At 46.1% G+C, this 19,060-nt stretch overlaps 1 protein-coding gene across 2 annotated transcripts in view; it reads right to left on the bottom strand.

Moving 5' to 3' along the window:
* LOC147691989 (cytochrome P450 2G1-like) overlaps positions 1-19,060 on the bottom strand; it is an 833,534-nt gene that overhangs the window by 726,190 nt on the left and 88,284 nt on the right. For both annotated transcript variants that reach the window (XM_086938275.1, XM_086938277.1), the window contains exon 2: positions 15,657-15,819. In XM_086938275.1, coding sequence (XP_086794401.1) covers positions 15,657-15,819 — 163 coding nt within the window. The remainder of the gene's footprint in view (positions 1-15,656; positions 15,820-19,060) is intronic.

The following is a 19,060-nucleotide window of genomic DNA, read 5'->3' as shown; positions in this document are numbered from 1 at the left end:
TTCTCTGGTTTGGTTCTTTTGCAGCAATTTGTAAATCGACCCAGTTGCGATCTTGAAAGGTTTTTTTCTTACTTATTTTTTCTCTTCTCAGCTGATTTTTCAGTTTGTTTATTTCTTTCTTTTTGGTAGGAGAAGAATGTAGATATTGAGCTCGTATCAGATTATTTAGTTTTTTCCTTATCTGGGAGTTCCAGATTTTTTTAGAATTTTTCTTCATCTTATTACCAGTATTTCCTTGAGGATTCATTTTCATTAGTGCCTCTTTTAATTCGGCAAGCATACTCTCAAAGTTTTCTATAGGATCATCTGAGTACTGTTTCTTTAAGAAATGTTTGTGCTGAACCAGTATTGATATTTTGTCCATAAAAGATGAATTCCAGAAGATACGTCTCTGGTTGCTGTTTACCAGAGTTTCATTTCTACAAAGAATCATCTGACCTTTTACTGCAGATTGAGCCGACCAACTGGTTCGTAATTGCAACATGGCATGATCGCTGTCTGATGAGAAGTTGGAGTAAAGATGGGAAATGGTTTCATATAGATCCTTGCCACAGATGATATAATCTATTATCGATGGACTCCCATTTCCCTGTCTTGTATAAGATGCCGGGATGTCTCCTTCAATGTTCCCGTTCAAAATTACCCCATTTATATTGAATATCGCGGATAACATTATTTTCCCTCTTTTGTTTGAGCGGATGTCTCTGGGGAATTGGGGAGTATAAGATTCCAGGCTTTCCTCTTCAAAAATTCTTCCCCACTTTTTTATTTCTGGATTAGAAATTTTCCCATTGAAGTCACCCATAATCATAAAAAGTGGAAACATATGGGCTTCTATTGTTTGTTTAATGATTTCCAAGATATCTTCGAATAACATGTCATACTTTCTTCCAGGTGGGGCGTATATGTTAAATAGCAACATTGCTCTTTGCGGACTCATGTTATCGGTATTTAGAAAAAGTTTGATACATTGCAAATTGTCACTGTTGGTCTCAACTATCTCTTGTTCCCATATACAATCCTCTCTCATTAAAATAGCCAAACCTCCTTTGGCATGGCCCCGATTAGTAGCTTTTGCAGATATGTTATAGACGTAGTACCCTTTTTGTGAAAAAGGTTCTGTTGCCCAGGTTTCTTGTAAGGTTAAAATATCAGGCTGGTTTTTTAGAACTTCCTTCATTTTATTTGTTGTTCTCCCTGCAACATTCCACGATATTAGCTTTAGACCTTTGGTTAAACAGAATACTTCGATTGGCTAGCACTTTTGTTGCAGTTCAGCATCCCTGGTAGCCATGTCCACACCTTCTCGGATTCAATATCGGTAACTTTGTTCTCATTTGATTCCAAGTACCATACTTCCCTTTCTCCTTTATTTAAACGAATTTTCAGGATCGCTTCTCCCTGGCGCAGATCTCTAAAATTGCTAGCCCCCGAGTCTTCAGACATCGAGGAAGATCTGGGACCGTTGTTTGGATATGAATTAGAGATTCGTTGTCTGTTGTTGTTAGCGGTTTTATAGTTTTTATTTCCTTTTAACTCAATCTTCTCAATTACGTCATATCCAAATCTGTGAATTATTTCTTTTTCCCTAAGTATAATCCCAGGTATTACAGGAGACCAAAAAGAAACCGTTGCAATTTTGTTTTGACCATTTTTGGGGAGAGTCACTAGATTAATTTACCTGCTAGTCAGTAGTTGAAGAGACTTTATATTTTGCAGGAGGTTGAGTATCCTGCCTCTATTAAGTGGTGTATTATCAGTGGGGAATAGTTCTTCAAATTGAAGTACATTAGACTGTATATTTGCGCTGCTTACGTTGTCCTTCATGTTGGTTCTATTGACATCAATACTTTCATGTCTTGTCTTGATGACTATCCTAGTTGGGAGATATTCGTCCGCCCTTGGGTTCAGTGCTGGCTTTATATCTGTACTTATTCCTTTGGGAGATTCTCCTTTTTTACTCATATATGGCGTACTTTTTTCATCGTTTTTCTCCTGTAGATCTTTTTGGGGTATATTGATTTTTTGGAATTTAAGTTTGCGGGTTTTCTTTTTTTGAATCCTTCTTAGAGGTTTTTTCCTCCTTTTATTTTTTCACTTTTCCTCTGTTTCCTTGGTTTTATCTATTGTTATTTCTACTACTGGAGGTTCTGACTTAGTTTTTGTACAAGAATCTTCATGTTCCTTTACTAAGTCTTTGTCATATGAATCCTTTTTCTTTTGTTTGTTGAAGATCGGGAATTGCTTTTGATTTTTTTGCGATTTCTCTCTGAATAATCTTTTTAAAGAGTAAATTATTGATTCATTGGTAGATTCCGTTTTTTTCCTTTTGTGAGTTTCTATGAGATCTTCTTCTGATGTCTGAGTAGAAGAATGTCGATTGCTTTGTTTATAATCGTTTTCCTTTTGATTAGTAGTATCCTTTGGATGATTTTCTATTATTTTTAAGGACTCCTTCTTTCTTTTCTCTTCTACTAAAAATTTTAAAATGCCAATTTGGACATCCAGAGTTTGATCTGAATTTTCGAGGATGTTTCCTAAAAAGGAGAGGACCGATTCTAATATTGCCTGTAATGAGAATAGAGCCTTAGATAGAGGTATTGTCGATGCATCGAGATTTTTGTTTTCGGTTAGAAAAGGGTCCAAAAAAGGCCCTATATATTAAGATTCTGGAGGACTGGTATTGGTCCCCCTAGAAGCTTCACAGGGCAAACCCTTTACCCCATGACCTCTGCTGGTGATGTAGGACCACTCACTGTGACCTGTTTCACATCCTATGGTTCGGCTGTGCTCTTATAGCCTATTCAATGCACAGGTGGAGACATCCTCGGAAGTGCAGCAATGTCCCACCTTTTCCCTACCCACCAGCTTGCCCTTCTCCATTAAAACTCTGATCTTCCCAGCATTACCTCACATGAACATGAAAGGTTGACCACTTCCCTAGCCACAGCCAAGCTGTTCATATTCCGACACTGGCGACAATCCTCCTTGCACTCACTTAATAAATAGCTGCTTGAGTTGCACTGAATGGCTGGCCATGAAGAAACCACATACAAATTGAGAGATTTACTAACAAGTCACCCAATGCAAAGCAGGAAGACAGCCTGCTGCACTGAATTGCATGACAGGTCGAGGGCAGGAAGGCACCATATCTACTTAAATAGGAAACATTCCTGCTCTCTCCGTTTGTTGGCGCATTGAGTGCAGCCTAGTACTAAGTCAGGCTCCCTTGTGCCATGGAACAATGGTGTCGGCGTCACAGCCAGGATTTGTTTTGTGCAGGAAGGGCTACCTTCCTCCACAAAATAAAAACCTACACGGGAATGCACCAAAATACATGTGTGGATGCGTGGGAACATTCGCGGTCCTCCCATGGAACGTCTTCCCAGGGCAGAGTAACTCAAAGCTACTTTACAGCCTTGAGTTACTCCAGATTTACTAACCTATTCAGAGCCACGCAAGGTGGCTTCGTAAATCTCACTGAAGCCCTTGCGTTGCCTTAAGCTGCCTTTGTGTGACACAGTGGCAATGTAAGGGCTTCATAAATTTGAGCTTGAAAGACCTGCTGCGTTTCTTTAAGGCTGTTGTGGGTCTGCTCTTGGTGAGTGCAGCTGTAATCCCTGTCTGGGATCCTCAGTGTGTCCGGGTACCTGATATCTAAATTCTTACACTGGGTCAGGGGATATGTGGGATAGTAGAATGAAGCGACTGCCATATAACCCTCCTACCCGCTTCACTACTGACTGCCTACAGACACCTCCTTCTCATCCTTCCTATCAGGTGACACAGTGGGATTATCCCATATGGCTCTGTCTCCTGTCTCTTTTACTTTTAGTTTCTATACTCACTTCTTCTCCTTTCTCTCTTTACAACTCCTCCCCCTTCGTTACCCCATCCCACAGTGTCTTTCTCGGGCCCCAGGAGACCCCAGTGAATATCTACCGGTGTGATGGCCGAAACTAGGGCCCTCCATAGTTATGTTGTTTTGGCTTTGTTGTTCTTGTTTCCCTTTCTAGGGACCGGATCTAGTATTCAGTGATGTGATTGTTAATTGGCTATATCCTCTATATTGAGCCTTTGCACTTCACTGTATGACCTTCTCTGTATATCCCTACTCTAACACTGACTCTTCTGAAGAATAATTGCTGATAAATAAATGTTGCAAAAAAATGAAGAAATTCACTGCAAACAAGTGAAAATGACATCATATGGAGGTGTTGAAATGAGATAAAATCTAATGTTTGAAAAACAAAAATAACACTGAAATTCACAAGTTATATTTTACTGAGCTAAGTATATCTTGTGACCACACCATGCCCTTCATATGACCTCTCTTAATACATCACACCTGACATGTTAAATAACATAATTGATAACATCACTGCTGACATCTCAAATGACTACTTTGAGGACATCACTGATGGCATCAAGGATAACATAGTTGTCATATACAGCATAGAGTTGCTATTTGTACACGTATGGGTGCACAGCACAGAAGGCAAGTGTACTTGTGCATGTTGAAAGTTATATGGTGCACTATTTACAAGCTAGTAAAGTTTGAGGTCCAATTATTACTCTGTGTTAAACAGCAACATCCAACATTGCTACTTCACATGGCCTGTGTCTGTGTGCAGAGGGGCACTGGTCACAGGGCTTGTCTGGAGCATTTCCCTACCCTGCTTCCTAATGCCCTTTTTATGATTTCACTCTTTTGTTTGATTTTGGTGAAAAGAAACAAACAAAATCACCACCTACAACCAACGGCTGGTGGGAAATGATGTAAAGTATGAATACTCTGTAGAGAGAGAAGAGAGAGAAGAGAAGGCAACCAAAGAGATGGAAAAGATTTATAGTCAGAGGTCTAAGCAAAGTCTGAGTCCCAATGGTGTGAGCCTCAGCTAGTGGGGAGCCACCCCCTCTGCATGGATGCTCTACTCTCCGGAGGGAGTCCTGGTGGGGAATCTGAGGACCCGCAGGTATCTTGGGCACGTGAGTTCAACAAATTCGGAAGTTAAATATGTAACAGTGGAGCCCCATGTCTTGTCAAATCTGGGTAATGTGTGGGAGAGCCCTGTTGTGATGTTCTCTATGCCCACCACCTCCCAAACCATGTGTAGCCAGTCTAACTTCATTGGGATATCCTTTGTTCCACACCTAGACAGCGACACTTGCTTGGCGGCACCTAATGCTATGGTGATCGCTATGCCCTGACAAGACTTAAGGGGATATGTAAAGGAATAAGATATAACTGGGAAATCTGGGTGTTTTGGTGTGGTGGATATCATCAATGTCTGGTAATATGGAATCCCAGAAGGGCTGTATCTTAAGGCACTGCCAGAGGATGTGTGTCAGTGTGCCAATCTGTCCGCATCTGCACCAACTGAGATCATCCCCCCTGTTTTCCATCATGCAATTCGGGCAGGAGTGTAGTACCAATAATGTGCTATCTTTAAAAACATTTTCTTACAAGGAGTGCTACAGGAGGAGGCTCTGGCCCTATGGAGAATGTCCCACCATTCCTTTGGGGAAAATTCCTGTTCTAGTTCGGATTCCCACCTCTGCTGCACTGTGGATTGTAGCCTTGTTCAGAAAGGTGTAGACGTCTAACAGTAGATGTTTGTCTAAAATACGGGTCATGAACCAGAGCTCGAATTTAGTGAGAGAGCGACTTGCAAGGGGATGAACCTGAGGTTGAGTAACCCAATAGCACAGCGCCAGGTATTGAAAGTATGCATCTTTGGGGATCCTAAACCCTTACACCAATTGGGGAAGTCCATGACACTGCGCTCGTTGAAAAGGTCACATATTCTCATGCAAGTGGCCTCTTGCCATTTCAAGTAACCATTCCCCTTTCTAGCTGGGAAGAAGTCGGGGTTTCCTATGAAGAATGTCAGGGATGACATAGAGGATGATAGCCCGCATTTCTCCTGCACTCTGTCCCAAACCTCAAGGTGGACCTCAAAACCGGGGAGATATACACCCGGACCAGGCGGTGTCATTTAAGGCCCATGAAATACCAGTGCTTTTCTGATTCCAATTTGTACCACTGTGTCATGTAGCGTAATTGTGTTGTCTCAAAGTACCGCCTCAAGTGTGGAACTTCAAGTCCCCCGTCTTCCTGCTTCAGATGCGTCAGGTGGCGAGCCATACGTGCCTTCTTCCCTCCCCATATGAAGCCCCCATGAGTTGCTAGAGTTAGGCCACTAGTCTAGGCCGAGGATGACGCTGAAGTGTCTGCATTTGATATTTATTTATTTATTTATTTGCGTGTTTGTACCGCGCTAGGATCACTTCCCGAAGGAGTATCTCCGTGCCTTTGGCAGCCAAAAAAAGCAACTAGCGGACCCTAACCATAAACATAAGTCAATTTTGAAAAAGGAATGTCTTTAATTGCTTCCTAAAAGGAAGGTGGTCCTTGCACTGTCTCAAATACAGTGGGAGGCTGTTCCACAAAGTTGGACCGGCAACCGTAAGAGATCTTCCCCCTTGTCTCACTTTGCTAAATTTTGGAATCTGTAACAATGCCTGCTCACTGGATCTCAAAGAGCGTGTCGGTGTATACCAGGAGAATTTATTAATCAGATATGCTGGACCATTTCCCTGTAGACACTTATGCATTGTACAGCAGATCTTAAACTTCACCCTCTGTTTGATGGGTAACCAATGCAACTTCTCCAAAAGGGGTTTAGAGGGGGTGCGAGAGGGCTTGTTCAGGACCAGACGGGCAGCAGTATTCTGGACTACCTGGAGTCTAGAGATTACCGCTTCATTTGTTGACAACAACAGCCCATTGCAGTAGTCCAAGCGACTCAATACTAGGGCCTGCACCAAGGTTCTCCTAGTAGAGTCAGGTAGTAAAGGGAAAACCTTTCGTAGCATCCCGATGATATGGAAGCAGGAGCCCACCACTTGATTGCTATGATGTTTTAATGAAAGCTCCTGATCAAGTCGGACGCCAAGGTTTTTCACTACCTGCTTGGGTTCTGGAGCCGGGCCAAGATCTTGAGGCCACCAGTCTGGGGTCCACAGAAGTTTGGCCTCACCGAACAGCATCACCTCCGTTTTTGCAACATTACACTGCAGGAGGTTAGATGCCATCCAGTTTGCCACCGCCTTCATCCCCTGGGCAAAGGAGTTCCTGACCTCCACCGTAAGGGTTTTAAAAGGAAAGAGGAGTTGGGTGTCATCTGCATATGACACTGGAATAAATCCATACGATCTCATGATGATAGCTAGGGGGGCCACATAGATATTAAAAAGAGTAGGGCTCAAACAAGAGCCCTGTGGCACCCCCTTAGAGATCTTCAACTCCTCTGACCGATAATCGCCCAGGGTGACCCTTTGGGTACGACCTGTCAGGAAACTCCTCAGCCATGACAACGCCTTGCCTTCCAGGCCGATGTTAACTAGCCTGGCTGTCATGATGTCGTATGACACGGTGTCAAACGCCGCAGACAGATCCAGCAGAACCAAGATAACAGAATGACCTTTATCCTGGAACATGCGTAGATCGTCTGCGACTGACAGCAAGGTGGTCTCGGTGCTGTGTCTTGGTCTAAATCCTGACTGAGAAGGATCCAGACCGCCTACTAGCTCAATGTAGCTGGATAGGTGTCGATTTACATATTTCTCTATAATCTTCCCCAAAAAGGGGAGAAGAGAGATGGGCCTTAAATTCGCCAACTCCGTCCAGGGGATGGTAGTATTCTTCCTCAGTGGCCTTACTAGCGCCCTCTTCCAGTCCATAGGAACCTGCCCTGTACAGAGGGAAAGATTAATCAAGTTCTGGATTTCTGGTCCAAGAACTTCTACCAGCTTAGGCAGGATGCGGGCAGGAATGCTATCATAGGGACTTCCACTCTTGATCTGTGCAACCAGTGAGATTACCTCCTCCAAAGAGATAGGAGGAAAGCTAGAGAGGCATTGAGTAGGTGGTCCTGATAGTACACTCGACTGGGATATGTTGTTATTATTTGTTCCCACAGCCGTCTTTGAGGCCATTATCTTCTCATAGATAGCCTCTATCTTCTCCATGAAGAAGGTAGAAATCTCATTGCACAGCTCTTGAGTGGCTACCTCAACAGTCTCACAGGCTGCTGGTCTGGTAAAGGTTTGTAAGATGTTATACAAAACTCTAGAATCTTTCCCTGCCTCTATGAGTTGTGCAGCAATATGGGTTTTCCGCGCAGTCCTGATGGCTTTATGGTACAATTTAGAAGAGGATTTATAGAGTGTTTTATCCTCCTGCTTTCTGGACCGTCTCCATAATTTTTCCAGTTTTCTTGTCTTTTGTTTCAAGGATCTTAGATCTTCAGAAAACCAGATTTCTTGCTTTTTAGCTGGGCGGGGTTTGTAGATTTTCTGGGGGATAGTATTATTTATTGCATCCTTAACTGTTAATCCTCAACCTTAACTTAACTATAAGGTAGAAGTGTCATTTTGATGGCCTACATCCTGCCCAGCCACAACATTGTGTGCTTCTTCCAAGTGAGGAGCTCCCTTTGTACCTTAGCTAGAAGCTCTGAGTAGTTCACCTGGGCTATCTTCTCAACAGTAGGGAATACTCACAGACCCAGGAAAGTAATGACCACGGGAGCCCATGCTGATGGGAACTGGGCCACCAGTTGTTGTTGGTCAACTTTGGGAGGAGTTAGGCCAAGGGCCTGTGTCTTCCGAATGTTTATTTTAAAGCCCGAGCTAAAGGTCTCTATCTCCACTGAGAGGGGGGGGGGCATGGAGAGTGATGGCTGAGTGAGAAAAAGTACCACATCCGAATCCCGGTGATGGTAGGGAGCTGCCTGATTCTTTCGGACAATGGCTCCATATAGAGAGCGAAGAGAAGGGGTGAGAGCAGGCACCTCTGTCTAGTCCCCTTCTCAACCTCGAAGGGACAGGAAGCAACTCTGTTTACTCGGATACGTGCCTCTTGGTCTTTGTATATGCAATTCACCCATCGCAAGTATCGCTTCCCAATGCCGAATCTATACAAGACCTGCCTCCGGTAGGGCAAGTGGGCCTGGTCAAATGCCTTCTCGGCGTCGACCGAAAGGAGCACTGCAGGTATCTGTGTGCGCTGAGTTTTATCCAGAAGGAGGCACAGTCTCCGGGTCCTGTTGCTAGAATTATGCTCCGGGATACATCCTGACTGGTCTGGGTCCACTGATACTTGCATATGGGGGCGTGAGGTGGGCCGCTAGTATACTGGTAAAAATCTTAAAATCAACATTTAAAAGGGATCTACGACACGCTGTCCAGAGGGTACTTTCCCGGCTTGGGTATCACGACCACTGCCGCCATTGACATCGATGGGGCCAGACTCCTAGTATCACTGAAAGTATTGAACAGTCGGGTAAGGAGAGGGATGAGATCAGACGTAAATACTTTATAAAAATCAGCCGAAAAGCCCTTCTCCCCAGGGCTCTCCCTGGGGTGAGTGCCTGTATGGCTCGTAAGACCTCCTCAGGTCGGATATCTGCTTCCAACTTGGCAGCATCCGGGTGGTAGGGAGGACATCGGTGTACCTCAAGTGTAGTCCTCTGCCGCCGATGGATCTAAATGATCCACTGTGTAGAGAGCAGTGTAGAAGGAGTCAAATTTGGCTACAATGTCCTCAGTGAATCAGAGGGTCTCTCCTCGACCGTTCCTAATCGCTGCAATGCGGCGGGCATTTGTCTGGACCCGAAGCAGCTGTGCTAAAAGCTTCCCACCTCGTAGTAATGTTGCCTAGTGCGCAAAAGGGCGCATTCAGCCCGGTCGTGATCTAGGGCAATGTGTTGCTTCCTCGCTGAATTGAGAAGCTGTCACATCTAGACCGCCCCTGTCCAGCTGTGAACCCCCTCCAGCTCCCTGATCTGAGCTTCTAGACTCTCCAGCTTATCCCTCCTCTCTTTATTCAAACCTGCCGCAATAGCGAGGAATCCACCCCGTATGACCACCTTCAAGGCATCTCACAGCAAGGGGACGGTGACTGAGCTGTCATCATTGGTTGCTAAGTCGGCTTGTATAGTGCACGTACCTCAGAGCAGTTTATGGCTCAGTCTCCAAACCACCTGGAGGTGAGATCCCTCGGGCAAAATAAGGAAAATCAGGAAGTGATCTGAAAGTGTCGCCGTCCCAATCGCACCATCCCCTATGGCCCTCGTGACTCTTGGGGAGGTTCAGAACAGGTTTATGTGCACATAGGTTTGGTGCCAGGCGGAAAAGCAGGTGTTTTCCCGAGCATTAGGGTATCGGTGTCCCCAAGCGTCCATCAGCCCAACTTCCCCCAGTCTCTGTAGCATGGAGTCCGAGAGGGATCCAGATTGACCCACTCACAGAAACGATCTGTCGTTCTGGGAGTCTGGAGCTAGATTGAAGCCCCCACCACCAGATCCTACTCCAGAGATTCGAGGATAGTATTCAGCGAGTCCAAAAATAATGTTTCCTGCTGATCGTTAGGACTGTAAACAGAAGCTATTGTGCCTGTGTGATTTCCCAGAGACAGCCTCAGTGCTAACATCCTGCCCGGTGTTTCTGCCAGGATGCCCAGTACGGTCCCCTGAAACTGAGTTGCCGAGAGGATGGCTACCCCACCCTTTTCACAGACCCAGAAGTACTGTCTTTCAAACCATTTCGACCTGAGGCGCTTCCGGTCGGCGCGCAAGAGATGCGTCTATTGTAAAAGGCAGATATTGCACTTAGCCTCTTCAGCAGTGCAAGGAGCTCCCACTGTTTGATGGGTGAGTTAAACATTAAAACTCATGATTAGGACCCTAAGAATTGTCATAGGGGGACATGTAGGCAGCAAGGATCCGTCCCTCACCTGGACCCTTTGTCATCCCACAGGGATGATCGCTGTAAGTGCTTTGTTTGTGATCCACTTATAGACTTAAAGGCATGCAGTGGTGGGTTTTAGTACCTATTGGAAAGGGACAGGCTAAAAACACAGAGTGCTATAGCGTTCTCCACTACCCCACACGTGCCCATCGCGGTTGTGGCTCGGTGCCCCCTAGGCCATTCTGTGGCTTGAATAGTCCATAGTCAGGACATGTCCCTACTTATGCTAGTGGAGACCACTGATGTAGAGATTATAGATAGAAGAACAAGAAAGGTGAAAAGGACACAGAACAAAGAAAACAAATTAAACAGATGATCCGACATCCAACGGCTGTCGATTGCACCATCATGCATGGGTCTGTGTGGCCGGTAGTCAGTCTTTGCCTCCAAAGGGGTGGGCTCCCCTACCTAGGGCCGAAGTTGCTTGCCCCAAGGCCTATCGGTCAGACTTCTCAGCCCATATGCCTAGTATAAGTGTGCCAAGTGGGTTCACTCATTCAGGGGCCACCAGCACCCTCGCGGTTTTGGGTCTGACGGAGCAGAGCTTCCCTTTCTTTCCAGCTTTCCTGTTCAGATGGTTTTTTGCTTTTCTCACTTCTAGGACCTCGTCTTCGATTAATTTTGGGTGGTGTCTTAGATGCAGAACCTTCCTTTAGTGACTCAGGCCTCCTTCTTCTTCCAGTTCGATCCCGAGGACTCCTTGTTCTTCTTTGGAGGGTCGCCCCACTCTTAACTCTTTATTTCAGACAAAGGATAGGCTAAAGGGGTGCCCCCATCATAGCGGACCTTCTGCCTGTATGAGTGGAGACATTTGAGGATATCTTACCGTTGCCCCAGTCTGGAGGCAGGCCAACCGGCACGGTGGGCGTGGTCCAAGATAATCTGCTTCTCGCTTAGAGCTGGTGTAATGTGGGGGAATAAGTGAATCACCCAATCCTCCAGCTTCCCACCATCCACCTGAAGTGGCACACTTTTAATGCGTATATTGGACCTTCTAAAGCGGGTTTCAAGATCCTCCAACTTGAGATAGAGCTCCTCGTTGCTTTCCCGCTGGTCTATCAGTTCCCGTGCTTGTTCAGTGATTCGTTCATCTCTGCGATCCCCATTTCTTTCCAAGGAGACCACCTGGTCACCGATTTCCTGGACTTCGTCCTCAGCGTTTATATATCTGAGGCTACATCTTGCCGTAGGCCTTCAAAGTCCTCCCTAAGGGGCCGATTACAATTGTGGAAGGCCCAACACCGCCAGCCATGCAGTGGCAGTCCTACAGCACTCTGACCGCTCGGACCATGGCGGACGTAAAGACCGTCTGTCACGGGTCCGCCAAAAGCAATCTAACAGATTGCCTGGTGGAGGGATCAGATAGCCCAAAATGGTGGTGGTTCCTAGCAGGCACCGTCCACCAAATTAGGATAGTGGTTATTGCAGGCCTTTCCTGATTTGTTATGGAGGCCAGTGATGGGCCCCCATGTGTTGGGGGGAGGGGAGGGTGCAATTGGGGGTACCCATGGTACCTCCTACATTTCACAGCACTATGTGGTAGGCACCGTGTGGTGCCTGCCAAGTAGTGCAGTGAAATGCACAACATGGCATTTTGACATCGCGGCGGGTGCAGCTGTCAGCAGCACCCACCGCAATTCTAAAGAGCAAGATCCGACCGCCATGGTGGGGGTAGCATCCTGATCGGGTGTGCGGGACTGCTGTATGCATGGCGGACGGACTCCAGTCCGTCCGCCATCCTAAAAACCCCCTAAGTGTGCTAAACAATTTTTCCAGAAAGCACTGAGTTATCGGATAATCTGTGTGCTCCCCGGCAGGTTCCATATCTTTCTCGAGGGGATGGGCCACCTACTGTTTGGATCTGCGCCCTCCCGTTTTCTTGGTGCCTGGTTTCTTGAGGAGGTCTTTAATCATGGGGTCATTCTTCGCTCATTGCGTAGACATTTCTGTGGGGCACCGCCGAGTGGGGCAAGGAGACTGCCCAGTCGGTGAGCCACGACTCGTGTTTCGCCTGCCTCCAATCAACCCTTGAGTCATTGTTCTCTGGCTCCTGTCCCGCTACCAATTGAATTCGCTCTCCTGGGGGCATGAGGTGAGGGAGACAATCTATTCTCCAACACCTTGAGAACACCTACCCTTTTCCTCGTTTGCGGTGACATCCTTGCGAGTGAGGGGGGCCAAACTTTCAAACTGATGTTAGGGCTCCCATGTAACAGTCAAAATGGCCACCCGGCCGATGGTGTGTGCAAAGCTCCAAGGCCTTGCACCCAAAGGAAAGGTTTTGGCTTGATCAAGTTTAGCGGCAAGTCAGTGCAGGTCCCGAGGTTTTGTCTAGGGCCAGCACACAGTCTCTGGTTCTCAGTATGATAATCCCACCTGTTTGCATGCCGCCCTTTCCCCAGTGTGGTCTGGCCTACCTGCTAGGGTAGTCTCCTGTGTCCGTCGTGCCTTTCTTTTTTAACAACCGCTTTGGGGTGCCGCAGCCTCAGACTCATCCCCTGGCAACATGCTGTGTGCGGCCACCAGGACTAGCTCAGGCTTCTCTCCTGGGAAGGCTGCAGGTGTATCGGCAACTCCAGGGTCACTCTGCACTTTGGGGGTTATATGTCGTCTGTGTCCCCACGGGCCCCATCGCACACCAAGATGGGTGCCTCTGCCTCCTATGGCTTCCAAAGCTGGCCCACCACCACCAGTATAAATGTATTTATTATGACCGCTCAGCAGCAATGCGGCCTGGTTGCTGGGCATTAACCCGAGACTCCGCAACTGTGGCCACAGGGTCCATCTAGGCCTTCTCAACTCCGCAGGCACACTCCCAGGTATTGTGGGTCGGCTCTCACAGGAGCACTACAGGGTCTTCGTAGGGGCCTCTGCCAGTGATCACCACAAGCGCGGCAGCCTTATTCTGCAGTGTCGGCCGGCTGCAGTGGCCGCGTTGTAGTCCAGTTCTCAGGACCTGTCCTCGGTTGCAGCTTGTGTAGTGCAGGTCACTGCACCGTTGGGGAAGATCCCGGTTCCACACCAACCGCTGGTGTCGGGTACCACAGGGCTTCAATTTCAGCACTCCCTGGGTCTCTAAAGCTCAGTGTGGATTCCTTGATCAGCCCTGGTGAGCGGAGCTCCGAAGAAATGGTGCTATTCCACCGCCACCTTGGCCACGTCCCATTATGCTCTTTTTATTTAAAAAAATTTAGGACACAGGGATAGAGTCCTTGAGTCCTGTAATGGCAGCTGCAAAATTTCTTTCAGACTTGGAGCTAGACAGTCAGATCGGTTAGTGCCGCATGACCAATCCACAGTACTGAAATGACTGACAGAACAAATATCTCCCTAGGCCAATCAGAAGGTTCACCAAATTGGAATATTTGGTACCGCAGGACTCCCCAGAACCAACTGTCCAGATAAGGAACGTCTTAACCCCTTCAAGGCCAACCTGAGCACATATTTAAATGTCAATTTCTCGAAAACAGCTGAAGCTGTTTATTTCTGTATTGTACGTGAAATTATCCTATGGTAAATAACTTGGGAAATCAATATTTTGGGACTACGTTTTTCTTGGCTGCCCCTTGACGTATCAGCACAACATTTTCCGAAAGATGCAGAGGCGGATGAATGTTTTTCAGCAAGTTTCATGAAGATTCGTCAAACAGCACCAAAGTTATTAGCAAAACAAAAAAATCAGTTTCCTATGGTAACTAGGTCCTAACTATAACTACACTGTGAGAGGTGCTATTGTTGAGTGTGACAAGGTGCCCTGACTCAAGAGAGGTGATGTCTCAATGGGTTTTGATTCCCCCCCCCCACTCCTCGTTTGTAAATATGCAGAAAAAAGCAGTTTAGAATTCAGCAATATCTAAGTATACCTGCTAAATGTAAAACACAGCATTACAAAAAGTAATAAATAAGAGTGTGAAAAATTGGACATGCTTCCCCATAAAGGAAGACCAGCTGACATGGGGTAAGTAACACGTATTCATATGGTTATACTTGTATTTTCAGCAAGTTCACTGTAAAAAAGATTTGATGACATTATTGTTCTGTAGAATTTAACTAAATAAAATACGTTGTATAAAATATAAGGAATCAGTGTGAGGTTTCATATTCTCAAATATCTTTCACATCTTTGGGCCTGAATCTGATCTTGTTTGAAAGGGCTTTGCATCGGATTTGGGTTTGGCGAATCCGATCCGCAGCCCTTGTTTCTGACCGGCTTGTTCCCAGTTCCAAACTACCAAGTACAATGCCTGGAAACCGTGAGCGCTGACCAAATTGGTTCTGGAAGGCATTTCTACAGGGCGAGCCTTTTGGATCCAATTTGTGCAGCACTATGGACTTGGTTTCCGAATGAGCAGGTATGATGAACGATTCGGACAGCCTTTCCGATTCGGTATGACCGGAACAAATCTGCACCCCGAATCGGTCTTTGGGGGCCCATAGCAGGTCTGCTTCACCCGGGGCCCTCCGTATTGGACCCGTGGGGGTATCCATGGGTCCCCTCTTCCCACCCATGCACAGTGTGGCAGGCACCATGGGGTGCCCACCACAGGGTGCACTCTTTCCCCCAGCTGATCCTTTTTACAATGGGAGCCTGTGTTCGCGTTCGGAACACAGGCTCCCACTGAAGTCAATTGGAGCCCAACCGAATAGTATCCAGGAGGCATACGGATGCATTGTACTCACTCGATCAGAGTCCTCCGATCCGAGTCGTCCAGAAAGCATTCTGGAACCGATTCAGTTGCAATTCTTTCCGAACGAGATCAGAATCAGGCCCTTTATTGTGAGAAGATGTGGTGCAGCATCCTCTATATTACATTCGCTAGTGGTTAAGTATACATATTTACCGTGTCCCTTGGTGACCATCTCGAATGTAGCGGCATTTCCTCTTCCACTGAAGTCATCTGCTTGATCCACCAGAGCTTCCTTCACTGCCTCATACCCGCAAAGCACAACCACTGGTCTAAGGCCGAAGTACACAGTGAAGACTGGGCCATAGTTTTGAGAGATCTGTAGTGTTAATGAGATTGTAATAAGACTAACGAAATAAATACAGTCATTATGCAGGCTACCATGATTATCAGGGCAATGGCTAAAACCAATAATACTACTGTAAATGTTCAGAAAACAAATTAACATGCATTTTCTTTGCTACTCATAACTTGCTCTATTCAGTCATGTACTACACTCCCTAATGTTATAGGCAAACTTTACAATGTTATGATTCCTTTTAATAACAAACTAGGTTGGATCATTCTTTTTAGAAACAGGCACTTTATAGCACTTGCAGGTGTCATTTAAATTCATAATGAACTTGCTTATTTTTGGCTTGGCAGTTCAGGCTGGACTATTCCCATGGGGCACAGGGTCAAGACTGATTTGCATATGGCTGGGTGCAAACTGGAATGGCATGGTGAGCAAAAAAACGATGGATTTAGGCCTAGATCTTTGTATTGGGGTGAATGTATGACATTGTTCTGCATTCTGTCCATCACCTGTTGTTTTTGCATTTGTCACCCCGAGTGGGACGGGTATGCTCAGACGTGAGTCCCATGCTCTCCATGCCACTGGAATCAAGCTATCCAGGCTGATGAGGGCTGAAAGCCGAAACCGGTCCTTGGATGCTTGTTTCCAGTCCAGGGAGTACCTGGCTTGCCAGTTCGGGCAGGACTGTTCCCATGGGGCACAGGGTTAAGACTGATTTGCATATGGCTGGGTTCAAACTGGAATGGCATGGTGAGCAAAAAAAGAGGGATTTAGGCCCAGATCTCTGTACTGGGTGAATGTATGACATTGTTTGGATTCTGTCCATCACTTGTTGTTTTTGCATATTTTTATTTACGGCAGGGTATATGATTAGTCAATTCTTTAAGACCTCAAGGCCCATGATTTGTTTCCATTTGCCACAGATCCACAGGTCAATTTATGCTGATGTGAATTTTGTACCTAACAAGGCACTTAAGAAGAATGAAGCAAGTGTGTTGCTGTTGAGAAGGCATTTTTGATGTGAAGTGAGGAGGAAAAAGATAACCTAAGGATTTGTAAAGTGCATGTTCACCCATGGTTATCTTGGTGCTAAATTAATAATAAGTTATTGTTACCCACATCAATAGTCATCTTTTTTTCGACCCCAGAAGGATGAAAGGCTGGTTGACTTGCCAGGATTTGAACCTGTGACCATGCAGTTAAACACAGGTGGCTACAGTGGATGCTTTAGTCTAGTAAGCCACTAGACCCGGCTGTGATAAAAATATCTCTCAGGCCGTATTATGAAAAGTGCCCCGGGCACAAAGGGCATGCGCCCGCTTTGCGAGCCCCCAGAGCACTTTGGTATTACAGAAAGGGCTGCACACTCTTGTGCAGTCCTTTTTGTATTACAGATAACGCTGGTGCATATAGCACAAGCACTATCACCAGTGGCCCCATGAAAATTATGGAATCCCTTTGCCTCTGTAACCGTGCCATAACCGTGCCATATTATAGATGCAGGCCCAGAGGCTAATAAGCTGTAAGGAGACTCACTGACAGTTCACCACCTAAAAGATGGCACACTGCCAGTGCACTTCCTGATGGCAGCCCTCTGGAGGGGGTCCTATGGACCGCCCGGCCAGGACATCCCCTTGCAGGCTGTTGCAGTCACTCACTGCACCCGCAAGCAAAGGGTCTCTCGCCCCTCTTAAAAGTGCAGATGAGTTTCTGACTGCACAGTGAAACACGGAGCGGCTGCTTGAAAGTCGCTCTTTTTTTCACTTTGATTGCACTGCCCCCAGGATAGCACAACTCTGCGACTGCCCTGGGGGCACTACATTCAGTGTAATAGGGTGAACCTATTTTAAGGTGCATCGGGGTGCAAACAAGGAAAGTGTGCACTATGTGTAATATGGCCCCTGGTGCACTTACAATGCCAACACTATCTTAAGAGGGTGTATACCCATTGGAACGAGGATGTAGCAACATTCAAATGAGGGAAACACTTTGTCTCTGCACCGGCGATGTATTATAAATATGGGCACAGAGGCAAAGAGGTCAGGAGGTGGCACACTAAAAGTGCACCACAAAAAGATGGAGTGCTGTCAGTGCATTTCCCGGAGGACAGCCCACTGGAGGTAGTTGAAAGGGTCCCACATATCCTCTGCAGGTGGGTGGAGTCACTAACTGCATCCGCCTACAGAGGGATCAATGTCTCTGCTTTGAAGTGCACATAGGCGCAGTCGTCTAAGGAAATATCTCTTTATGCATGATCACTCTCAAACATTTGGACTGATGCTGCAGGTTTTACGATTCTGAAAGTGCGCTGAGACCTGCAAACCATGCCTGAGTGCCAGTGCTCAGATCCTAAAAGTATATGTTTAAATCGCTTACTCTCAGTTGGCATACGTTAACATTCTTCTACGTCCCTATTTACACCCAGGGGATGGAAGCTAAAAGTCCCTCGTAGAATGAAGTACTTGATTGTGCCACCAAGAGTGAGATAAGGAAAAGCACTGGCAGACTGGTAGAGCAGATTTCAACTGCTAACTCAACTTTGTTGTTTCATTCTTTAGCAAAGCCAAAACCTTCCTTTTTAATATTTGTAAGTCACACCTGCAGCAGGCCTAACGAGCCCTAAAAGCAGAGTACAATCTATTAAAAAGAAGGACATGTCTTTTTGCATGCCTCTCTCACAATAAACAGCCTGCATCGTTGGTTTTACTGTAGAAAGGCTAGTAACCATATCAACAAGTCTGGAGTTACATGCTGACAACTGAACAGGGCTAGCTTCCAAATAGGACTACTAAAACTGGTACTTCAAGGTATGAAACAAATTGTTGCACTCAAACTGATTTGTTACTGAAGTGAAATGTAATGGAACCATTTTACAAATGGCAACTTTCAAAAGTTAAACTCACACAGAAGTACGTCCAGTATACGTAGGAAGACCAGGAGAGAGAGGTCTTTCAAAGCAAAAACCTTATAAAGAAGAATGCTTTTCCTAGGACGAAAACCCCCCTCACCCTTGGGTGACATGCTTCATCATTGGACTCTCCTCACACCTGTATCGCATGGCATCTGGTGTGGGCTGCAGCTCTCCGACGGAGAGGAGCAAAGGTGTTTTATAGGGGCGAATGAAAGAGCATGTGATGTAAAAGTGAAGCAAAGAGTGCTAGATGCTATCTCGTTTTTTAATGAAAACAAGTGAGGGAGTGATTAGGGACCAGCACTCTCCTGGTGGGCAAAAACTAAATTGTATGCCAGTGCTTCCAGTGGACAG

Source organism: Lissotriton vulgaris, chromosome 9, assembly GCF_964263255.1.
Source record: "Lissotriton vulgaris chromosome 9, aLisVul1.2, whole genome shotgun sequence".
NCBI classification, from domain to species: domain Eukaryota; kingdom Metazoa; phylum Chordata; class Amphibia; order Caudata; family Salamandridae; genus Lissotriton; species Lissotriton vulgaris.
Note: the sequence above shows the minus strand (reverse complement) of the source record. Positions and strands in the feature narration are given on the sequence as shown.